A 26320-nucleotide genomic window follows, 5' to 3' on the forward strand; every position below is an offset into this window, starting at 1 on the left:
AAAACCTTTTCATAGTCACTGAGTCTGAATAAAAATTCAGTGGAGCTCAGGCATGTAGGGAACTCACACACAATACCACACTTGAAGAGGCCACAGATTATTACTGAGTGCTTACTACAGATAATAATATACTAAAGGAGTTAACATGTGCAAAATGTTTAGAATAGTGCCCGGTGCATAGTAAGTCCTGTGTTAGCTGTATTTATCATCTTCGTCATCATCGTCATTGTCATCGTCACTGCTGCAACTATGAACACCTCTGCCGTGCCTCTTCCCAGTGTCTGGCCCAAATTAAATGCTGTCTAAATAAGACCCATTAAATCTTTATAGTAACTCTCTGATGTCATTGTTACGATGCTCATTTTACTAATAACATCACGAAGACTCAGAAACATCACTAGTGATAACTTCAACACTGAAAGTTTCCTCCTACTAAGAACTTAGTATTTAGATAAATGCAGTTTCAATAATTATCTGTAAATGTGAGCATCTATTTAATTTGAATTTATTAGTTTTTTTAAAAATGAACATGATCTATTATTGACATTCTGAAGTAATCTTGGGCTAGGAAGAGCTAAGTTCCCTAATAAGATTGCCTTGTGCCTAAATATGTAGAGGAGATATCACCTACGATTCAGTGTCTCCCCCGACCCCCAATGGTTTACAAGGAGAAACATGCTTCTTCGTTAGGTACAGCTTAGAGCTATTGAAAATCACAAGGGAGGTGAGTGTGATCCTCTCTAACCTTTCCACAGGCCCGACAGTGATGTCGTCTCCAGGTCAGAGTAAATTCACTTGTGCAGATCATACACATCGTAGCTCTGGTATCAGGAATCCAGATGGGAGCCTTGGATCCAAGAGGACTAACTTCGTCTTTATTTTCTGAGTCGGCCTGTGGAAGAACGACTTCTGATTATCTCTATGCACACTGCCTGCTACAGCATCAAGCCTTTTTATTTGGACTGGCAGCTCACAATGCTGATGGTATCATTAAGGATGTGGATGAAATATGAGCTATCATATTTTTCATGTTATTAGGATATTAAGATTAGCTACATTCCAACAATCCTCTAGTGCAAAATTAACTTTAAAAGATGCCTGAGGTAGTGCAATAACAGCCAATTAGTTTCTTCCTTAAACTATATTGTATTTTCTACAATGAGGTTTTATAACTAGAAAAAATATGAATGCACTATATGCTATCATAGACTTGTAGTTAGACATTAACAGAATGAATATTTAGCTCTGAAATTACGCACACACCTCCAATCCTTCTGTGAAACACATGTTGCTTTTCTAAACGCCTGGGAAAAGTTTCTTTAAGGTAAAAACTATTTGAAATGCACTGCAAAAACATAAGAAGGAAAAGACAATACCTCATCAAGACTCCTACTGGGACAGAATGTGATTCTTTTCTTGGCATACTCTTCTATTGACCTGGAAATTGCTTCTAGCCATTCATCCCTTTCTGGGGCAGAACTGTTGGGGGCAAAAGAAAGTTCTATCAACCAGATGTCAGCTTTTATTCTTTGCCTTTTTCTTACGTCTTTTCCTTCTGCCATGGCAACAGATTCCACCACCCTCCAACAATGCTAGTCCCAGGCAACAACTCTGAGGTTTACGTGCACAAATAATCAGAGCAGGCATTAGAGAACACACGGCATTTTAGCAAACACAATGCTTTTTTTCTTTCCAAAAATACCGCTTTCTACTGAATGGCTTTTGAAGTCTCCTAAATTTAGAGGTATTTTTGTTTGGTTTAAAGGCTATTCATGCAATTAATAGTTATGATTATTTATATAACCAAGGAGTTTCCTGAGATATAATCCTAGAATTTAAAAATATTCCAAGAAATCAAGTTTCAAATCCAAATTTACAGCACAGAATACTAAATATTTTTAGGTTACTAAATATTCTAGAAAGGGCACTGGAGTAAAGGAAACATATTTTTGGTGTCATAAATAGATGTTGAAGGAGTGGTTAATAAGGGAAATAGCCTTCAGTGGTTGTTAGGGTTCCTCTACCTATTCGGCCCATCACATTTTCTGTTCTTAACCCTCAGTTCATCAGGAGCTATGCGACTCGAATGTAGATGGAAATGGGCGAAATAGGGGGAAAGCCTGCTCAGAAAAACACATTCTTGTCCTCTGTTTTTGCAACCACACCTCCCTCTAAAAAAAATTCTATGGTAACTCAGAATCATCACTGGTATCGCCCATTTTGTTTTGCATACTCAAGAGGGAGAGGCACATTTTAGGTATTGTGTGTGTATGTGTGTGTGTTTGTAGAAAGACAGAATTTAATAATAAATTTAAATCTCTATCATGATAAAACCCATCATAATAATGGGAATGTGATTGTATAAGAAAATGTACACTTTCCTTTTTTTAAGAGAAGCATATACTAAAGTAGGTAGGAGTAAAATGACCTGATATTTGCAATTTGTTTTGAAGTACTTTAGAAAACAGGAAAATTTGTGGCAGAATCTTGGTAATTTTTGAGTCTGGGTGACTGAATATGCAGTTTCATTGTATTATTCACTCTAATTTTAAGTATATTTTAACTTTGAAATAATGACTCTAAAATGAAAAATTCCATCACAAAAAATGATACAAATAGGCCTATTTTGATGAATCCAGAGCAGGTCAAGGAGCTAACTTTAAAAACCACTCACCTTCCCCACAATAATCCTTCTCAGAAATGTATCTTCCTGCTAAATGGCTTCAGTGCCTTTTAGAAAATGCACTCATATGGATGTTAAAAGGAAGATATCCAGTTTACAAATAAGATTTTAAAACTAGTATATTTCTCAAAGTTTCATTATATACCAAAACCAAAATAAAATGGGACAGCCCCTCTCTCTGTAAACCAAACAAAACCTGCCTCAGTTACCTCTACTACTCTATCATCGCTGCCCCAACTAGCTACCACTGACTTAACACTTACTACGTATCAGCCAACTATGCCGAATGCTTTCTTTGCAAATATCACTTCTCATCCTCAGAGGTACCCCATGGAATATACATTGGATCTTACACTCCATTCCCCCAATCCCAACGTCACACACCATCACCATTTACAGAAAAGCCATGTGAGGATCTGAACTGTTAGATAATTTGCTTTAGATAACAGGCTCTGTACTCAATGGTGACTTGGTATCAGATCCAAGTGTGGCTAAGGATGGAACCCTTCACCACCATGTCACCTCTGGCCTCTGTTCCTGTTCTCTGAAGGACTACGCTATGAGAACACAGGCTCAGGTTCCAAGTAAACATTCATAAAATATTACTGTCTCCCCTGCCCTCTCTCCCTCCCCAACTTTTCACTGGAAAAAGTAACAGAAAGTCAAGAGGCAGATGGCTAATTTGAGGATTGCCGTCTGATTTTTCTGGAGCCCTGGGAGCACGCGGAATGTGACTCGACTGTGCAAATCATGTCACATATGCTGTTCTTTCATTTAATCATTCCTGGCTCTCTCTTGTGTGGGGTTCTGCCGAACAATGTTTATCAGCTGATAACACATTTCTCAGAGACCACACACACTTGCCTACAGCATCGAGTGGAGACGTTCTAGCTCTGCCTTTGTGACATGGCTAGTAGAAGAATCAGCATCTTCCTCACAGAAAAACACAGTTAAGCCAAGTATTCTTTTCTTTATGGAATGTGGACATTACCAGATAGCAAATTTGCATTAAACAAGCACCATTTCCCCAATGAATGGAAATAATTTCTAAGGGAAAAACTCTCCAACAGAAGAGATTTCTGGTGTGTTAGACCTTGCCACACTATTTACTTCTTGTGTTAACTGTGGGATGCAACTCTGAGGTCCAAAGGCCACATCACTTCAGTTTATTTGAGTAACATTTACTGGGAGCCTTCTATGGGCCAGGTACTACGCCATGAAGTGGGCACACAAAGTACACTTCACTTGCAAGGGCTCACATCTAATTGACGTGAGACATAAAGTCAGGTAAAAATTACCGTATGATATAATAAATGTAAGATAGATAAGTGACATAGAAGTAGTTAATTACCTTATTTGGGTAGCAGGGAAGGCTTTGCAGAGGTGATGACTAAGGTACTATTGGAACAACTACAGGTGTTTGACAGGGAACTCTGCGGTCTCCCTGTGCACCCTCAGCCATTCTCCTAGCTTTGGTCATCATCTCGAGGCTGATGACTCCTCAGGATATGCCTCTAGTCCAGTCTTCCTTCTGACATCCAGCTCCTGACATCAACTGCCTCCTTGATGACCCCATTTTGATGATTTATAGGCACCACACATTCAATATGCACATCTGAACCTAAATTCCTGATTTTTCTCCTAAAGCTGCACCTTTCCCAGTTTTCCTTATCACAGCAATCCAATACGCTGTACAGGCTGGAGGCTCACTTCTTCTGCCTCTCTCTGTCCCATTACTCGTCTCCTTCAGTTCCCCTCCCAAACCATCCTCCACAGAGCAACCAGATATTCTTTTAAAAAATGCCAAAATGATCACATCATTCCCTTGTAGAAACCTTTCAGTGGTTTCCTGTGGCTCTTAGGCTAAAGACCAAAATCCACAAGACGGTTCTGCATAATCTTTCTCCCTGGCCCTCCAGGTTTATCTTGGGTCACTCTCCCTCTCATTTGCTATGTTCATGACACACTGGCCTTTTAGTTCTTTGAATACACCATGTCCCTTTCCACCTCAGGGTCTTTGTACACACTGTTCCTAATGGCCAGGAGCCTCCTCCTTTTCTCTCTGCCTAGCTATCCAACACCTACTTATCCTTCTTAACTCAATAGACACAGGACTTTAGGGAAGCTACCCCTAACTGCCCTTTTTCCACCAAATCTAATTTAAGATCCCTTGTTTTACAGCCTCATAGCACCTGGTAGTTTCCCTGTATACTACTTAATCTCCCTGATAATTGACTGTGGTAATACTTGCTAAGTGTATGTCTTTCCTAATGGACTGTAAGCTCAGGGAAGGAAAGGCCCTTTTCGTTGTCCACTGTATCCTGATGCCTAGCAAAATGCCTGGCCCAGGGTAGACGCTCCATATTACTTCTTGAACAAAGGGATGCATTCTAGGTGGAGGTAGCCACCTGTGCAAGGAAGAAGGATGTGAAGTAGGCTGGCATGCATGGAGAATCATTAGCAGATCCATGCTGATGGAACATGCCATGCTTTGGTGGGGTTGGTGACACGGAGAGTGAATGGAGATCAGGCTGGTGAGGCAGATAGGAGCAAGATCACAAGAGGCCTCCATCCCTTTTTTACCTGTTACACAGTACCTCAGTGTGGTTGGGGGAATTCAGAAGGAGAGCCTGGCATATGGGTGGCATTTAGTATGTGTTTGTTCCCTTTCTTGCATACCACCTTAACCCTCCTGTGGAAATTTACTTTTCTTTTATCAACAACTTTCCAGTTTTATCATTCTCCTGCATACCCCACATTCACTCCATCCTGATTGGCTCTACCTGATTGAACCATTTCTTACAGCTATAGCCCAGACATCACCATCTATAACCTCCTACCTGGTCTTCCAACTTCTACTCTAGTCTCTGGTGGTCTACTTCTACAAGGCAGACAGTGTGTGCTTTTAAAAATAAAAATGAGGTCACACCAATTCTTAGCTTAAAACCTTTGGATGGTTTCCCATCATACTTAAAAATCCAATGATCTTACTAAGGTCTAGGAGGCCCATCGGAAAAAACACTTGACATCCAGATATTTACCTGATAGGCAACCAAAGAAAGAAAGATCAACCATCATTTCCTGAATTGTTTAATTTTTAATAAACAGAATTTTGTTTTTATAAAAGCCTATTTTAGTTAGAAAACTTAAGTGCAACTGAAAACTTAACTTCCCTATAGGCATGTCCTCTTCGGATCTTTGAAAATAACTCTTGATTTTAAGAACCAGGCTTAAGTATTTGCCAGGAGCCTGATGTACAGGGACTTGATGTTCTTTGCACTTTTGTTCAAACTCAAGAAAGAAAGAAAAGGGTATAGTTCCAGGTGATCAAGCATTTACTTTTTTTTTGGACGTATGGGATCCTCGTTCCATGACCAGGGATCAAACCCATGCCCCCTACAGTGGAAGTGCAGAGTCCTAACCACTGGGCAGCCAGGGAATTCCCCTACTTTCACTCTCTAAATACTGATCTGGAGGATGCTTCAGGTGCCCCCTCCCTTGACGGAACTCTGCTTGCTTTCGCTGGTAGCTGGGAAGCACTTGACAAACCCTGAATACAGGAATTTGTCTTCTCCTATCATCCTGAGATTTGGTGTCAGGCAGCAGTGGCCATTCCATTTCAGAAGAGTGACACGACCCAGGGAGATGCTCTTGCGGTCTGATTTGGGAAGTTAGCACATTTGGTCTGAGTCCTTGACATCCACAGACATAGGCAATATCAGAATGGTTAAAAGCATGAATTTTAGTGTCAGATTCAAATTTCAGCTCCCCTGCTCTGCTACGTAACAGCTGGTTGGCTTTTTTCACCATAAAATGGGTATAATAGTAGCAACTTACCTTAAAAGGTTAGTGTGAAGATTTGATGAATTAATACACAGAAAGTGCTTAGGACAGTAGTCCCTGGCACAAAGTAAGCGCTACATCAATGCTTGCTCTATTTTTATTATGTCAAAGGTGAGATCTGAGAGCCGCCCAGACTTGTTATGCAGATTCAGCAACGCAGCAAGCTGTGGCTGTTGGCGGCTCTCCCTTCACCAGTCAAATCCTCCCACACATGCACTTCTACCACTCAGCCAAAACTGAATAATATGCGTGTATGAGTCACACAGCCCCAGGTTTCCTCAGTACTTGATTTACATTATGGTAATATATTTTGACTTACACATATGTCACTGTAGGTTCTGATTTGAGGCAATGTGGTATGTCATAATAACAACAGATTTAAAAGCAGAAAGTTTCTACCTGTATCCTGACTTTGCCAGCTATGCATCCTTAAGAAAGCAACTCAATTTTTCTGTAACTTAGTCTTCCTCCTTTTTATGACACCTACCTCAGTAGATTTGTTATGACCTCTGAATGCTACACGAACACTTCCTAGTAAACTATAAAGCACTAGATGTTTTTAAAAACATTACGTATCACTGTAAAATGACTTGAAATAAACCACTTTAAAAAAATGATCAGCAAAGCACTTTTCGGCATTATTATTCCATTCAGAGGAACATTTTAGTCTTTGTACTTCTAGCACACTATTGCATCAGCTCTTAGACATCCCACCTACATGGTAAATCAAGAGTAAACTGCATGGTATTAGGAGAGAAAAGCAAAGGAAATAAAATAAGTTTACTAGTTAACCTAAATGTGAAAACTGCTGGAAAATGTTTGACTCCGCAATACTGACAAATGTTCACCTATACATTTTTTTTTTTTTTTGCGATACGTGGGCCCCTCACTGCTGCGGCCTCTCCCGTTGCGGAACACAGGCTCCGGACGCGCAGGCTCAGCGGCCATGGCTCACGGGCCCAGCCGCTCCGTGGCATGTGGGATCCTCCCAGACCGGGGCACGAACCCGCGTCCCCTGCATCAGCAGGCGGACTCTCAACCACTGCGCCACGAGGGAAGCCCCCACCTATACATTTTTAAAATTTACCTGGCTGAGAGTATGAAGGAACGTTCTACACTTTCAATCTTTAGTTCATTCTGATATGCCTCTTGGGTAGGTTTTCTGACCTGGAAGAAAACAAAATGATTGAACAGACTCATCCAATTGAAAACCTCACTGCTGAAGCATAGCTAAAATTGCCCAATGCCCCCACTGCTGACAGCCACCCCCAGCCTTCATATCCAGCTTGATCTACCATCACTCTCCCTCATCTGCTCTGTGCTCCAGATGAATTTAAATACCCACATACAAGAAGGCCCAACTTACCCACCTTCAGGCCTTTGCTCACACTATTCCCTGTACCTAGAATGCCTTTCCCTACATCTCAGCGGGGCCAAATGTGACCAATTCTGTAAGGCTCTTGGCTCTTCCTCCAAAAAGACTTCCTCAAGTCTCCCTCTTCCTAACTACCACCAATCCCTCTACCATGTCCCACCAGAAGCTGCACGTTCTTTATTTTCTGAGCTCCCACAAACTTTAACTGCGCCTTTATAGTGATATGTATTACTATCTATTTTATAGGTATTGATATGCAGCGTATTAGCTTCCCAACTAGTTGCTAAACTCCTGGAGGGATTGGAGTAGAGGTGGAGACAAAAGAATCATGCTTCAATTCATCTTTATATTTTTCACTAAACCGATAACACATTTTGTTTATAGTAGTTCTCAGTATAGTAGTTCTCAATATCTTAAGACTCAATTAATGTATGAGGGAACAAATAACTACAAAAATGAATAAATGAACAGTAACACATGGAGAGAGAAGAGATAGGGATATGAGAAGATGATTATCTTAGGGCTTTTTCTCTAAATACATTTGGGTAAAAAAATATCTTCTGCAAAAAAAAAAATATATATATATATCTTCTAACAGATGCACAGACCTTCATTCCTGCCAATGAGAGCATGTTGTTCAGTTTGTACATCCCGGACTGCACCGGTGTTGTATACAACAGAGCATCATTAAACTGAAAGTAGAAACATTTCATAGGACAAAGTAAAGCAACAAATTTCAGCTACAAAGATATTGGTAAGATACAGGAATAAAGGAACAATATTACCTCTTTGTTTAAAACTCTGAATATAATACTTATATTCTGCTTATAAAACCAGAACCACCTAGAATGTTCTATTAGAATATTACTAGAAGGCAACTTCTAGAAAATGGGCTTTCTTTCCAAGTTCTATAACAGATTTAACGTTTTCTGAATTCTAAACCCCACCTAAGGTATTATAATCTGCCAAAACAAATCACTGATTGAATCAATTTTTCCAAATCAGAGATGAAATAAACTAAATTCAAAAAGGAAGTGAATTTCTAGTTATGTATCATACAAGACTTTGTTTCCTATACTTGACATGCAAACAAGCAATCCAGCCAGTCAAAGATCCTACTAAAACTGCTGTCTGAATGTGCCAATCTTATCTGTCCTGAACAACCGTCTCCTTTCATTAAGCAATTATCCCTGCCTCGGGCTCAGCAGAAACACACGTGGCCACTTACCAGGAAAAACATTCGGGGCTGCATGACTTTCCGAGATAGCTTCATCAGAATTCCTTCTTTGAGAAAAACCTGATTCATCCAAACAAACATCCATTTAGTACCCTCCCAACACAACTACAATATACATATACATGTAATTTCCTTTTCGACCTTCGTTCCCCAGAATTATTTTGTGTGGAGGCTGGGAAGACATAGTTTCCTTGTTACTTTTTACAGCCATGGCTTCTTTTTAAACCCTGTAAGTCATTTAGGAATTGGATAAGCCAGCAGAGTTTCATAACTCCAATACTGAGCCCAGGGGTACCATATGGTTTGAAATGTAATTGACTGAGTGTGTACTCGATCTTGAGACATAGCCAACATCCTGACAATTGCACTTTGTAATTTCCCTGAATTCATTCCCTCAGTCACTTTTGTGCTCTATGAAGAACATCAAAATACCAATTTTCTCCCAACCCTCATAATCTTCTCTTACATTAAAGATTTTAATTGAAATTGTCTTTAAAGCTGTGTGAGGTCAGCTAGTATTACACAATAAAATGATCCTATTTGATCAGATACTCTGTGGGGTCCCTTGCCGTTCTCCTAATTGAATTGGACTTCTTGTCACAATGACTTAAATCATGAATGTTTTGAAAGGATAGAATGAACTTAGTTGATCCAGATTGGGTCGCTGAAGAGTAACAATAACAAATAACCTATTTTCATAACTCAAATGAAAATAGCTACAAACGGTGCCTAAATCCATTGTATTAAGTTTGCAAAATGCAGTCTAAAACACTTACCCGTCCAGGCTGAACTATTTCATGGTGTCCATTTAAGCTGTACTGAATTTGCATAAGTTTCTGAAAGTTGTCCTACAGAAAGAGAATGCACAGCATATGAAGGCACGGGCTCCCAGGTTCAACAGTACAGCAGCCGTTGAAATGAAGATACTTACTCCTTGCTTCATGGTGTCATTGGCGTGGTTGGCTACCTCTATAACAACGGCAAGGGCATCTAAAATATGTAGGAACAGAAGGGGCATTCAATCACTATCATTACCAATGAATTGCAACACTGAGCAACTCCAGACAACAAGACGGCTAGTTCACAGCCACGGACCACTGCAGGAGATCAGTTAACTGTGAGTGGGCAGAAATATACGCGATGCGGTTGGATGAGAACAAAACCAAGGAAAAACAGTACTTATGAAACAATGAGCCAAAGAAAGACTCTAAAGATACATTACAGACCATGTGTATCAATAGTATGAACATCAGGGTTGTTTTGTGCTGAGAGTTGATTATTCTGTTGAAGTTTACAAGGATGAATAGGATTTTACCTGGAAGCTGAGGACCATTCCAGGATAAACTGCCTTGGGAGAGAAGGATCCTGGGATAGGAAACCAGAATTATGAGGACCAGCTATTTAAGAGGGTCAGGGCTTAGCTGCCTTCTCTTAGTCTGATCCCAAGAGGGAAGAAATGCCACAAGGAAGCATACTAGACCTTAGGAAATTACATACTTTATTTTGTGAGTTGGGTTATTTAGCTTCACCTGTGTTTTATTCTTTTTATTAACCTCTTGCCTTTATTAAATGTTTTTGAATGCTTCAGTCTTGTCATCTTCATAACTAGATATAAAGGAAAAAATCTGTACTTTGTCCCTTTTGGGCTACAGTTGTTCTCAATTCAAGACAATAGTGTTCCCCTAGGGACACTTGGACATGTGTAAGATAATTTTCGGTTGTCACAATGACTGGGAAGGTCCACTGGCCTTTAATGGGTAGGAGCCAGGGATGTTAAACATCCTGCAATGCTAATTAGAAATCCACACAAAGACGGTTATCTGGTATGACAGAAGCCCTACGATTGAGAAAAACTGGTAAGAGTGTTAAAGAAGGAAGCATGCCCTTCTGAGGCTGGTGTGGCAATGACAGTAATCGTCACTAAAAGGACTATTAAAAAAAAAAAATCAATTTCCAGAAAGGGTTTGAGGTGTTTTGGTCCAGCTACTATAACTACCAAGGGATACTCTTTCTGGTACCAACCCTGGAGGTTTCTATAGTCTTTAAATGTATTATTATCACCATTATTAAACGAAAGCTGTATTTCCTTATAGAGACTCAAACCACATATCAGAATTTACTGTATCTGGCACTCATCATGGCAGATATTCAAGAGGTGACCCTGGACACATTCCCTGCTTTCTGGCCTGCTTGAACCTCCAGCGGACAGGGATAAAAGCTTTAAAATTTAATGAATGGATGAAGTAATAAAGCTGCTGCTATTTGGTCACCTGGCCTCCAAGCTCTGACCTCCCCCATCCATTCTGCAATTCTACTTTCCTCATATCATCCCTTTAAGAGGCCCTGGTGACTCTGTTCCTTTAACTCTTCTGCTTATCTTCCAAAGGTATATTAGTCTCACTTTCCCTCACCTTTGGGCAATCTCATCACTTTACTGCATTGCCTCTGGCCATAGAGTGCACATCACTGTTCACTGCTTATCCTAAGCCATGTCTTTGCTGAAGTGTGTAATTTTCTTTAAACAAGCTCCTTAATTTCTGGCCCTGTATTTGTTTTACCTGCAAAATGGAGCTAATAACTCACTTTCCTTGAAGGCAGAAGCCCTGGGACAGATGTTTTCTTGAGGCCCGATCTGCTAAAATCTGTCTAAGATATTTATCTTCATGAGACAGACTCTGACCTGGAATGCCCACTCTTCTTCTTGTCCACCATCTCTCATCAACTCATCTCTGGTTCTACTTCCCTCTAAGCAAAGCTCTGCCTCTTCAATCCTCACACTTTCCTCCATCTTCCAAATGATTCTATACTGCTAAGTGCATCCTTACTTTAAAGCTTTCTGCTTTGTTCTTTATCTGTCGGGTATCATAGACTCTTCTCTTTCTTTTTTTAATATTTCTTTATTTATTTTGTTATGCCGGGTCTTAGTTGCGGCACGTGGGCTCCCAAGTTGCAGCATGCAAACTCTTAGCTGCAGCATGCATGCGGGATGCAGCTCCCCAGCCAGGGATCGAACCCAGGCCCCCTGCATTGGGAGCGTGAGTCAGAACCACTGCACCACCAGGGAAGTCCCTATCACAGACTTTCTTCTTCAACTAAATTATATGTTTACCAGAGACAAGAAGCATGTCATGTCGCCCACTCCAAACTTTTCCTTTAAAAAAGCACCTTTAAAAGCATAACACTTGTGAATAAAAGATGTTACAGAAAAAGTAAAATGATTAATAGAATGAATAAGAATCTCTACAAAAATGGGTTAAAAACCTTTCAGCTTTGTAATCTGATAATGTAAAGGATGCACAAGAATGTGATCAAAATTCATAAAATGAATATGGCGTGGAGATGGATTTGTCTAATGTGTTTCTGTAGATTAGAACCAGGGATAGACCTATGACATTTAAAAGAAACACTACTCTCCTAAACAGAACTAAATCCTCGTGTGTATGTGTGTGTGTGTGTGTGTGTGTGTGTGTGTGTGAGAGAGAGAGAGAGAGAGAAAGACAGCAGACATACATGCACACACACACAGACACAGACACACACAGTGGATTATCCCATGAATGTCAATGAGTCCCTTGTATTGTAATGGACTGTTTCCCTTAAGTACTACTGGGGTGAGGGAGTGGAAGGATGGTAAGGCTAATGCCCATCATTAAACAGTCCCAGAATAATAGGCTATTTTAGACCTTATCTCTAATTTGTGTTGTTTGGTCACTTCATGGACTCATGATTTTAAAGCTTGAAAGAATCTTGCAGATCAACTGGTTCAATCTCTGTTTTTGAAAGCAGTGGACATCTAGAGAAGGTGAATGCACCCCAGCACAGACAGACTGAGCCCAGGAGGATGAAGCTCCCTGACAACAGACTATGCTGGGACCACTCTCTCAGGAGGCTGGCTCCAATGGCTGCCTGACCATGGGCATCTTTTGCCCCTATAATTTCACTTGCATCCAGCACCACTTTATCTAGTTCTATTTTAATTTGCCTAAAACAGAGTTTAAAAAGGCTCTTAAGAATAAAACACAGTTTTGTATATGGGTTTTGTTACGTTTTTACTTTCCAGGTTCAAATGAACATAATATAAAACCTTCTATAACACATGAGACCACAAAAACTGTTTACCTTGAGTGTCTCTGTAATCTCCAGCGTCTTCTAAGAGATTTTTTAAATAGTCTAGAAAAGGAAAAAAAGTTATGGTATTTAGTACAATTAAGCACTAAGGAAAAAACATTTGTCTTTCTTATTCAATACTCTAGTCAGCCTTATTGGTTAATATACATATTCATTCTGTTTGTGCTACCTTTCTAAAAATGAAAGAATAAAGCCCTGGGGTCAATTTGAAATCAGGACACAAAATCAGAGCTAGAAAGAGCCTGAGAGGTTGCACTGGTTACTTTAGAGATGAGGAATCAGGCTACCGAGGACACGGTCTCACTCAAGTAATACAACCTCTTTGTGGCAGAGCTAGGACCAGAACCCGAACCCAGGTCTCCTGATGCCCAGTTCAGCTCTTTAACTCCAACACGCACAAAGTACCTTAATCTCAAGATCAGATGCACGTTTTAGTACCAAATTTCAAGCATCAATAGATTGAATGTCTAAGGAACTCTGAGATCTGGCAATCTTAAGAGTCTAACAATGCCCAGAACACCAGAAAAATGCAATACATATGTCTAAACCAGTGGTACTCAAATGGGGTCAGGTTTGCCCCCCAGGAGAAATTTAGAAATGTCTGAAGACATTTCTGATTATCACAACTGGGGGAAAGGGGATGCCACTGGCATCTAGTGGTTAGAGGCCAGAGACGCTGCTAAACATACTACAAATGCACAGGACAGCCCTACAACAAAGAATTATCTGCACCAAAATGTCAATAGGGCTGCAGTTGAGAAACCCTGGTCTAGATGAAGATGGTCTGGGGCGCTTCCCTGGTGGCACAGTGGTTGAGAGTCCACCTGCCGATGCAGGGGACACAGGTTCTTGCCCCGGTCCGGGAAGATCCCACATGCTGTGGAGCGGATAGGCCCGTGAGCCATGGCCGCTGAGCCTGCGCGTCCGGAGCCTGTGCTCCGCAACGGGAGAGGCCACAACAGTGAGAGGCCCGCGTTCCACACACACACACAAAAAGATGGTCTGTAAATGAGCAACATGGTATATAGTGCTTCTAGTAATACGAAAAATAATTTAAGGCAATAGGTTATATTTCATAAATCCTGTAACCAAGGAACGTTACAGGATTTCAAGGTAATACTTCCTTCTCTGTTGAGAAATGTTGGATGACTTCCCATTAACTCTCAGATTAAAACAAATTCTATTTCCTGGAATTTCAAGTCCCCGCTACGCGGTCCCTGTTGACTTTTCTGCTTTTCTCTCTTGCTACTGCCTTACACAGGCCCTTTGTTCTTAAGTCTGATTCTGCACAATTCCTTAAACACTTCCCATGTGTTCCCTGGCTCCATACCTTTTGTCTTTAATGTTCCCTTCTTCTGAATCCTTTCTCTGTCTCTGCGTATAAAAATTCTACTCATAATTCTTCAAGGCTCATCTCAAATTCCTCCTCTCTTACCAAACTTTCCATTTGAAAGAAATATTCTTTCCCTTTGAATAACACATTACACAGCAGTTACTGTATGCCTTCTATCATTTTCTTTTTCACTAGACTCAAGGCTCCTGTGGGCAGGGCCTGCCTACATCTGATTCATCTTTCTATCTCTCATAGCACTTAGCCAGAGACTTTGCATGCAAGGGACAAGAAATGCTTAATGAATTTAAAAAAATGATTTTTTTTTAGACAGGATTGTGTCTTATTTTAGGTAAAAGGCAATAAAGGCTGAAACCAATCCTAATGCCCATGGGAGTTGGGAAATGGAAAGAGGAAAGGCATATTAAAAGACTGAATGCATTTTTATCAGATCCAATCTCCATTTAGCAATATTATGGAACAGATATAATTTCAACCCATGGATTTATTAAGTCATGCTCAAAGGCACAAAGGGGAACTTGGACGTTAGTGCCAGATTTTCAAACTTAATAGACGACTAACATACACACCCAACTGCTGAAACTATACAACTTTGACACAGTGATCCAAGAACGTGTGTGAGTCTAGACATGCACATTATAAATATCCAGCCCTGGCAACAAGCCACAGCGAGATATCGTGTATGACGACGTTAAGCTTCTGTGCACCACGGCATAGATTCTACCTTGCCAGAGACCATCACAAGCAATTTAGATCTGAAAGTAATCTGAACATAAAAGTTGGAGAGCAATTCTTCCAACCAAATAAATAAGAAACGCACAAAAATTAACAAAATACATTGATTATACACTACACTTAGACTCATCTGGAGATGAAAAACGAACTTAATCTCACTCTGACCCCACTCAGAATGCATTCCATATATAAGCCATGTTTAGTGAATCCAAATATTTAACTTTTCCATGACAGCGACAGGGTTAGGGAGAAAAACTTACTCTTCTTGGGCTACTTCACTAATCAAAAGGGATGTTCCTTAAAGCTGCAGGTAGCTGAAGAGTGTGGAAATGAAAGCAGATTTACCTAAGTATCAGACTCATAGCAAGTTCCCATTTTGTCTTCAATTCTTGTTCTTTAATACAGAAGCATATCCATGCAAGCTGAGACATTTCTCTAAACCAAAAGAGGCCACTGGAAGATGTCCATATTAGGAAATCCTGACCTCAGAATCACTGTGCTGAGCCCAATAAGCTTCTGAGTTGCATTTTCTTTCCTTGTACTCAAGCTCAGCTGCTGCTCGCCAACCTAAACTTTTAGGAGCAAAGTGGAAATACACAAACTGGCTGTGCAGAAAACCCAGGATGAAAATGTTGCAAAATCATGTTATTAATCAAGGAGAAAATGGGGTTAAGGTTTACTTTCCTTGCCAATTAAAAAAAAAAATCTTAAAACTCAACTTACTCCTTTTGAGAACTTTTACCTTTTCTAGGAAGACAAGACCATGATCCCCTCAGTTAAGAGTCACTCGTGCCTTAACTACAGAATGAGAACGAGACTGATCACCCTCTGAGTCAGATGGAATGAGCAATGAAATCACCAGCTGCCCCAGTGACTGTCATAACCCAGGTGAAAAGCAGGAAGGGAAACCAGACAGACACTCCTGCATTGGTCATTTGGAATTGTTTACTACATATCATTTAGGTCCTAGCATCCTGCTGGAGCTTCATTAAAAAATCAAGGAGAGCAGAGGAGTCATCTCAATTTACCATGTTGGACTTGTAGTATTCTATGACTTTCCTGTTTCCACCAAACCAAACAAGGATTCTTCAAAACTTCAGTAATACAAATGCCTCAAATGCTACTGAGGTTATTTATATCAAAGAAAAAAAGGTTGGTACAGCATGCCTGGACACCACAAAATGTACTTTCTGGCCACCAGGTGGCATCGTTGATTAAAAGTTAATCAGTCCCCATCATCACCATCATCCAACATTAGCAGCACAAAACTAACCAAAACATAGCATGTGCAGTCTCAACAGCTATGCAAGTTAACTTTGTCCTCATATATGAGACCCAGAGTGAAAGAATGAGGACCCAACAAATACCATATCTTGTTAGAGGTCTAAGTTTTCAATACATGGGCTCCTAGTAAGTCTTACAATCCCGTGATTGCCCAATCAACGAATAATCAACTTACAGCAGAAAATGATTCAGAGGTACAGTATCCATTTCCTAAAAATGAGTCATCTGTGGGAATCAGGGACTTTTAAATTCAACAGCACACAGTAAGATTCCTGGACTGTGTGCTCAGAAACGGTTGATGGCAGAGCACAGAGGAAATTAGCATATAGGACCGGGTAACGTTCCAAAGTCAAGTGTTTTGAATTTAACGACATGTCTTGCTTTGTATTATCTAGATTTCTTCTTTCCTCCCTAAGTATGTAATGAACTCAGCAACAAAATACAGAATTATGAGATCCAGAGAATAATAAGTCTAGTCAATGAAAGCCTGTTTGCCAAAATTTCAAATGTTAAAAGAAGCCACCTAAAATTATCCTGACTTGTGAAACAGAGTAGAGGTTATTTTAAATACCAAAATAAAGATCAAGTATCAGGTTGTAAGACACACTGCTGCCATCTTGAAGGTGGCTTGGCGAAGAGCTCAAGAGCCCTTGTTGGGAGTGAGAAGGCAGATTCTTACTTTCTTTGTCCAGCCATGTCTAGCAAGAGGTATGTATGTGACTGACCATGTCCTGTGGCATTTCTGGGTGTCAGTATCCCCATACATAAAATAAGTAGGCTTGACCCAGATTGAAAAACTAATGACTCTCATTCTAAAGTATCATGAAGCATACCATGAACATCTCTCTAAAACAACTATTTATTTTGAAGTATTTCCTTCTATTTTTATAAATGTTTGACTTTACTTAATTTTAATAATATATAGAATTTTATAGCACATTTAAAATATTCTAACCCGCACATTTTTTTTAATACATAGGAGTAGCAAACATGCCACTCCAGGGATATATGATATGGGACTTAGGTACTCTATTATTAGACTTAAGTCATTTTTTAGTTATCTTGTTTTGGCTGTTATAAATTGGATGGCCATACATCCTAATTTGCCCATATGATTCTGCCACATTACCTGTTGTCCAAGTATTACTATAAATACTGCCCCTTGCACTCTTTAAAGGTACTGGGTTTGAATAATAAATTGTGTGATTATTTTAATTACAAGTAACAGTGGTCAATGTCTTGATATATTTGTCTTTTTCTATACTTCACATTTTGGGTGTGTATGTGGAGGGGGCAGAATATCAATGGGAAAGAAAAGGTTTTTGTTTTTTTTAAGTACTTTATATATATCATGAGAAACCTTTCATAAAAGGATATACCAATTTAAAATATCATTATTTATATATGAAAATACCAGCTTCACTAAATGATTGCCAGTTGTGTGTATTGTAGTTTTTTATTGCTAATGTAGTAGGGGGGACTGATAACTTATTTTAATTGATATTTATGATTCAGAGGATCTTAAACATGCCACAGTGTACTTATGTATACTTTTTCTGAGTGAATTGTTTGTTCATATTTTTAGTCCAGATATCTATAAAAGTTTTAATATTCTTAGTGAAATAGTATTTTTCATATTTGCTACAAATATGTTTTCTGGTGTACTGTTTCTTTTTATTTCAACTATATTTTAAACCTTTATAATGTTTTTATTATATAGAAGCGTTGAAAGGTGTCAATATTTTCCTTTATAATTTCTTTAATTTGGGGGGCTTAGAAAATCATCTCTCCTCCTCTCCCTACCCTGAGAGTTTTAATAAATAACCAATTTTATTTTTTCCCTGGTTTTCCTATAGTTTAATGCTTCATATGTAATTTTTTATTTTTAAGTTAAGACTTTATGCAGTTTTATGTTTAGAGCAGTTGAGGGGAAGGTACAAAGATTTTCCATATACCTTCTGCTTACAAACATGCACAGCCTCCCTCAGTATCAACATCACCCACCAGAGTTGGGCATTTATTACAACTGATGAACCTACATCAACACATCATTAGCATCTAGAGCCCATAGTTTACTTTACGGCTCACTTTGGTGTACATTCTATGAGTTTGGACAAATATATACAATGAAATGTATCCATCATTATGGTATCATACAGAGTATTTTTACTACCCTAAAAATCCTCTGTGCTCTGCCTATTTATATTTAGTTTAGTTTTTTTTTTTTTTTTTTTTTTGTGGTACGCGGGCCTCTCACTGTCGTGGCCCCTCCCATTGCAGAGCACAGGCTCCGGACACGCAGGCCGAGCGGCCATGGCTCATGGGCCCAGCCGCTCCGCAGCATGTGGGATCTTCCCGGACCGGGGCACGAACCCGTGTCCCCTGCTTTGGCAGGCGGACTCTCAACCACTGCGCCACCAGGGAAGCCCTATATCTAGTTTTGATTTTATTTTTAGTGTATCCAATAATGTATGAATTTTAATTAGTTTTTCCAATTTTAACAGGTTATTCACCAAATAATCCTTTCTATTGTCTTTCACTTCCTACTTTGTCAACACTAGAGTCTTATAAACAACAGTCTATTTCAAGTTACCTCCCTATTCCAACGGCAGAATAATAATTATTATTTTTAACCAATAGGTCTGTTTTTGCAATGGTATTACATGTCTTTAACTGTTGATGTTTTAAAATACGTATTGACTGATGTTTCCCTCTCAGAATATTCTTTAATGATGTACTCTATTTACTACTATACACAAAATCACTTTGATATGTATGGATAAAATTGCAAACTAAGTTAACCTTAATGAGAATATGGAGTGCCAGCAAACTAGTTAAAAGCTAAGTTAATGGTTCTATAGTGTCAAGTATCCCTTTAAGCACAAATGCTAAACCATGGGCTTCAGGAGGACCAGGAGCCTGAATTAATTATCCTATATCCCCCAGCACCTAGAACAAGGTCTGGTGCATATTCAACAAATGTTTCCTTAATTTATGATGGACTAAATGACACTCATTTAGGGTTACCACTTCTTGCTCCATATTTTACTAAGCAGTTGAGATGATACTCTGAGGGTCTAATTAAAAAGTGCTCCAGTCTCTGCTCTAATTCTGCTTCTCAAATATTAGGTCAGTTCTGGCCTCTGAGAATGTGGCCCAGAGATGCCTAAGTTAGAAAAGTGACCTTTCCGGGCTCTCAGGTTCACAGATTCATGTTCTTGGAAAGCTGGCAATGCCTTTCTGTGAATTAAAAAGGCCACTTCTCCTGGGATGATGCAGCCCCTCGCCAGGGCACAAAATACGGCAAGCGGAGCGCTGGCTGGACTTAGAACTCAGCCGGGAGCCCTTGTCAGGGCATAGCCACATGAGGCAGCCCTGGCCTGTCTTACTTTGATAAGTCTGGTCCAGAGGTGGCATGCCCAAAGGACTCACAAACCAAACCTGATGCCAGGCTCGTCCTAGGACAAAATTTTGGATCAGATCTTACAACGGAGAGAATCTCCCTTTGGTCCCTTTTTAGCGGGACATGTTGGCTTGGCATATACAGAATGCCCTTAGGGGAGTCAGACCCACAGGAAAGTCAACAAATGTAAACATCCATTATCTTGACTTCACTGAGACTGCTTTTCTTTGTGGATACATTTAAGCCTGCCAGTTTATCAAGTGAGAATCTCACACGTACAGAAATGGCCTTGATGCAAGCAAGTCTAACTTAAGGAACCTCTTATCCAAATTTGGTCCCCACTACCCTAATTATTGAGGTTTGGGGAGATATTTTAAAAAATATCTTTTTTTAAATAAAAAAAATTTTATAAATAAAATTAAATTTTATAAATTTTTATAAATTTTATAAATATAATTAAATTTTATAAATAAAAATAAATATACTTAAAAAAAAGTATATTTTACTACCCAAAGAACTGCTAAGTGAAGAATAAAGCAAATATAAACACCAAAGTGAATTCAAGTTTGACTGAATTTCAGTGTTTTCTCCAACTGGAACAGTTCCTTTTTTTTTTTTTTTTTTTTAAATGGCCGCGCAGCTTGTGGGATCTTAGTTCCCTTACCAGGGATCAAACCTGTACACCTTCAGTGGAAGGGCAGAGTCCTAAACAATGGACCACGAGGGAATTCCCTGGAACAGTTCCTGATGTGAGCCCATGATTCTGACACATACTAAGAGGGAAACTCTTTGGCAACAGAGTCAGCTTGCTAGATCTTTGGCAAGGCCCATTCCAGCAACACAGGCATTCGGTTACTTGCAGGGAATCCGAGTCAAATCTATACTGAGAATTGGAAAAAGAATGGTTTTGCAGTAATGTCTATGGGTAGAATTCAGAGGGTCTACAAACTTGGACAGACAAAACCAAAAAATCTTTCTACTAATCTCTAAGTGAAATACGGAATTTCCTTCCATTACGAATGTAGTCAACAAATCACAGTATTATCAATGACACCAGGGCTTTATCACCATAGAAATCGCATGTTTTTTATATGACATTACGGTTGTTGCAGGCATCTCAAAATATTGTTTACTCTCACCAGTACTTCAAAATCATGACAGTTACTAGATCCACACCACCTCTTCCTGTTTAATGTATTACCTAAAGAAGCACATGTATTACTCTGTCACTCTTCAAAATTATTTTAATAACTTTATTTCAGGCCAATTGGTTTCCTCTTAATCTTACGAATTCTATTCTGTAACTTCAAAAATTACTCCAAGACAAGATCCATAGGATTCACCACATTCCCAGAGGGATTCTGGCTTAACCTAAAAAGGTTAAGAACACTTGTTTTATACAGAAAGTGAGATTACATTTAAAAGCTATAATTTAATAGAACAAGCAGATAAAATGTGCTTACCTCTTATATCCTGAAGTCTTTCTGTAGTATTAAAATACTTCATGGACATAATTTATTACATATCATCTCTCAAAATACCTTATTCACAACTATGATTAAAAATGAATTGCAACAGAACAAGAGCTGAGCTAATTATCACCCTCCCATTTTACATGGACGGAGCTGCTTTATATCAGGGACTTTGGGTTCCTCAGAAAATAAATTCTTTGGCTGGTGTCCAGGACAGCCTCGCCTTTCATCAAGTTCTGCTCTAGAGAAAGTGTTAGAATGATTTTAGCCTATGGTTTTCAAACAAACACTTGCTAACCAGAAGTTTGAATTTTCAGAAGCAAAAGTTTCAATTTTCAGGAAGAGATTTTTTAAAGTCATGCATTAATTTGATTCTGATCTTTTGTCAAATCTGCTTATTAGCCTGTTCATAACTCAAATTTATAGCTTCAGAACAGAACAGATGTTTTTAATATCCCATTTTCTACCAACATGGGAAATCCTGGATTTCTAAAACCTAGAGGGAGTTAATGCCATCCCAGACTAAAGGCAAAGATTATAGAAAAAGTAATATAATATGTTGTTAAAGTCACTTATAAATATTTTGAACAAGATCAAAGAAACTACCTGATCCAAATTTAATCAAAGTTCAAAAGCCTTTCTTCCCCTCTGCAAATACAGAAATGGAAAAAATACTTCAGAGGAATTTTTAAATTATATTTTTCATTATATTTTCTCCACTATGATCCCCACTGATTCACCTTGTTTCAACACCAATGTAGTAGCTTTCCACAAATAAAAGGCTTTTCACTGAAAAACTTATAATACATATAACACACAAAAAAGACAATAAAAAACAAAAAAACCTCACCTAACAAAAAAACACCAACCCTAAAAGGATATATGATAGTCATCCCTGGATGGTAGAAGATGAAGAGGGACTTTGTTTTTTTATAATATGTAACATATTTTTTATAGGCACAAAAGATCCCTTCAAAAAAAAAAAAAAGTGACCCCTACAAAAATAAATCATCAGAATATTCTCACTCAAACAAGTGACCAGGAACTTCCCTGGTGGCACAGTGGATAAGACTACGTGTTCCCAATGCAGGGGGCCTGGGTTTGATCCCTGGCCAGGGAACTATATCCCACATGCATGCTGCAACTAAGAGTTTGCATGCCGCAACTAAGGAGCCTGCCTGCCACAACTAAGGAGCCCACGAGCTGCAACTAAGGAGCCTGTGTGCTGCAACTAAGACCTGGCACAACCAAATAAATAAATTAATTAATTTAAAAAAATACCAGGGACTTCCCTGGTGGTGCAGTTGTTGAAAATCCGCCTGATAATACAGGAGACTCGGGTTCGAGCCCTGCTCCAGGAAGATCCCACATGTCGTGGAGCAACTAAGCCTGTGAGCCACGACTACTGAGCCTGAGCTCTAGAGCCCGTGAGCCACAACTACTGAGCCCGCGTGCCACAACTACTGAAGTCCGCGTGCCCAGAACCCGTGCTCTGCAACAAGAGAAGCCACCGCAAGGAGACGCCAGTGCACCGCACTGAAGAGCAGCCCCCCCGCTCACCACAACTAGAGAAAGCCTGCGTGCAGCAACGAAGACCCAATGCAGCCAAAAAAAAATAAGTAAATAAATATTTAAAAAAAAAAAAAAAAAGACCTGGAGGAAAAGAAATGGGTTAAACTTAAAAAAAAAAAAAAGGTGACCAGATCAATATAAATTTTAGGAACTGAGAAGAGGAAGAGCTGGGAGGGACCCTGAGGGGTTGGGTGTGGCCCCAAAGAGTAGGACTGTAAGCTCCATAAGGGCAGGGACCACCACTGTGTTGTCTGCCAGTGTATACAGGTGCCCAGCTCAGCGCCAGCCTGTATCAATACTGGTTGAATGAGTAGGTGATTGATGAATGGAGGTGAGAATCTGGCCTTGAAAGTCAGGTTTCAGGAGAGGGTAAGAAAATGAATGCAGCTATAACAAAGGAAAATAAGGTTTGGGCAATTCTTTGGTTATATAGAACAGGTTTATAATTGTGGTCTTTATACTGTGGATAAATCATTTTTTTTTCTAAAGTAAGATTTAACTTTTCAGAGCAGTTTTACATTTATAGCAAAATTAAGGGGAAGGTATGAAGACTTCCCATACATCTCCTGCCCCCACAAATGCACAGCCTCCCCCGTCATCAACATACCCCATCAGCGTGGTCCATTTGTTACAATGGATGAACCTACACTGACACATCATGATCACCCACAATCCACAGTTTACATTAGAGTTCATTCTTGGTGTTGTACATTCTGTGGGTTTGGATAAATGTGTAATGACATGTATCCATCATTATGGTAGGATAAGCAGGTTTTCAACTTTCCTAATAAGCAGAATAAAAGTATATCTGTGGCCTTCCCTGGTGGCGCAGTGATTGAGAGTCCGCCTGCCGATGCAGGGGATGCGGGTTTGTGCCCCAGTCCGGGAAGATCCCACATGCCACGGAGTGGCTAGGCCCGTAAGCCATGGCCGCTGAGCCTGCGCGTCCGGAGCCTGTGCTCCGCAACGGGAGAGGCCACAACAGTGAGAGGCCCGCGTACCGCAAAAAAAAAAAAAAAAAGTATATCTGTGAAATGATAGAAAACATATACACAGTTATCCCTTGGTATCTGCGGGGGATTAGTTCCAGCACTCCTCTCAGATACCAGGACCTGTGGATGCTCAATTCCCTTATATAAAGTGGTGTAGTACAGTCAGCCCTCCCTATCCATAGGTTCCGAATCTGTTGATATCAAGGGCCAACTGTAGGGTCTCTGGCCCCGGTTCCTTGCACAGAGCTCCCCAAATCTTTGTAATTTTCTGAGAGATAAGAGCACTAGGAGTGGGACTCCCCTGGTGGCGCAGAGGTTAAGAATCTGCCTGCCAATGCAGGGGACACGGGTTCGAGCCCTGGTCCGGGAAGATCCCACATGCTGCGGAGCAACTAAGCCTGTGTGCCACAGCTACTAAGCCTGCACTCTAGAGCCCGTGAGCCACAACTACTGAAGCCTCCATGCCACAACTACTGAAGCCCACATGCCTAGAGCCTGTGCTCCGCAACAAGAGAACCCACCGCAATGAGAAGCCCATGCACTGCAACAAAGACCCAATGCAGCCAAAAATAAATAAATAAATAAATTTATTAAAATATATCATATCAAAAATTCATTTAAAAAAAAGGGCAGTAGGTGCATCTTTTGTTCTAATATCTGGTCTTTGACCCTAGTTCTGACACAAAGCCGCCTTGGAATTTCCTAAGTGACAGTAGTGTCCTTTGTTATAATGAGGTGACTCTTGGTCGGCTCCTAGATGGGGACTGGTCACCACAAAGACCAAGCCATGATTAAAAACTTAAAACTTTCAGCCCTACTCTCCATCCTCCAGGAAGGGGAGAGGTGCTAGAAGTGGAGTTAATGATGGGTCATGCTTACGTGATGAATCCTCTATAAAACCCCCAGAATACAGGGTTTGGTGAGGTTCTAGGGAGCTGGTGTGCCCAGAGAGGGCATGGGAGTTCCACCCCCCATACCTTGCCCTATGTATCTTTTCCATATGAAGTTCATTTTTATCTTTTAGCATACCCTTTTATAATAAACTAGTAAATGTAAACAGGTGCTCCCCTGAGTTCTGTGAGCCATTCTAGCAAACTTTCAAACCCAAGGAGAAAGCCATGGGAACCGAGATTTACAGTCGGTCGGTCAGAAATATAGGTTACAGCCTGGGACTTGCGAGTGGCATCTGAAGTTTGGAAGGGTCAGGCTTGTGGAACTGAGCCCACTATCTCCAGGTAGACAGTGTCAGAATTGAATTGAATTATAGGACACGTAGCTGGTGTTGAAGAGAGTCGCTTGGTGTGGGAAAAAACCTATATATCTGGAGTCAGAAGTGTTGAGCGTGGTAGTGTGAGAGCAAAGTGGAGACATGGGAGGAGTGTGTTTTTTCTATGGTCTTCTTGGAAGCGGGCGTGATAAAGGGAGCATGACCAATAGGAAGATATTGCCACAACTTGGCGTGAGTTTAGAAAGGCCTGGCCTGGAGCATAACAAGGGAAATGGAAAGGGCAGGAAGCAGAAGCAGAGGAAAACTAGTCAGCAGATCTTATGATGGAGGAAAGACAAGGAAAGAGAAGCATTTTAGTCCTTTCCACAGTTTTGTTTCTGGGTAACTGGAAGAGTGTTTTTACTCTTAAAAGCAATTTTTCAATCCATCCATCCATCAAGTGTTCACAGGCATCACTGCACAGGGATTCTCCACCTCATAAAAAGGAACAACGTTTATTTCCCTAAGCCTTTCAGTTTACTGAGTCCCTGTTATGTGCCAGAATCTATGCAGACACTGAGTTAGGATAAAAAAGATAGACTCTACCCTGAACTGATGAGGAGGAAGGAAATAAGCAGTGGTAAAAAATTAATGCTGCTCCTTTAGCAGCATCTGTTCACTTTTTAAAAATTGCTCCCTCACTACTGCCTCAAGATCCCCCTTTGTCCTAACTTCACATAGGATGTAGGCCCCACACAGATTGAAAGATCTGGCCAGATCCACTGCTCTTAGGTGGCCAAATTAAGGTAAAATTTACAAGTTTTTCCTGCTTAAATTAAGTAAATCACTTTCTTTACTACTTAAAAAAAAACAATTTTAATCTTAGCATTTCACTATGCAACATACACATTTTCTTTGATCCCATTTTGAGCTGAGCTTAAAAAAATATTACCAAGAATTCAGTTGGAAATTTTTTACTACAACGAAGGAAGAAATAGCCTAAGTAAAATACCCACTAGAAACTCATATTAGGTCCTG

General features: G+C 39.9%; 1 protein-coding gene across 2 annotated transcripts in view; it reads right to left on the bottom strand.

The window, feature by feature from the left end:
* The window catches only part of FGD6 (FYVE, RhoGEF and PH domain containing 6), a 107186-nt gene that overhangs the window by 13534 nt on the left and 67332 nt on the right, over positions 1-26320 (bottom strand). For both annotated transcript variants that reach the window (XM_022562397.3, XM_022562396.3), the window contains exons 9-16: positions 13258-13308; positions 10070-10128; positions 9915-9986; positions 9130-9198; positions 8510-8593; positions 7614-7693; positions 1377-1479; positions 746-892 (exon numbers count right to left, since the gene is read on the bottom strand). In XM_022562397.3, coding sequence (XP_022418105.1) covers positions 746-892; positions 1377-1479; positions 7614-7693; positions 8510-8593; positions 9130-9198; positions 9915-9986; positions 10070-10128; positions 13258-13308 — 665 coding nt within the window. The remainder of the gene's footprint in view (positions 1-745; positions 893-1376; positions 1480-7613; positions 7694-8509; positions 8594-9129; positions 9199-9914; positions 9987-10069; positions 10129-13257; positions 13309-26320) is intronic.

This window comes from Delphinapterus leucas, chromosome 11 (genome assembly GCF_059928025.1).
Source record: "Delphinapterus leucas isolate spDelLeu-1000000601 "Yukka" chromosome 11, BTC_Dleu_Yukka2, whole genome shotgun sequence".
Classification (NCBI taxonomy): Eukaryota; Metazoa; Chordata; class Mammalia; order Artiodactyla; family Monodontidae; genus Delphinapterus; species Delphinapterus leucas.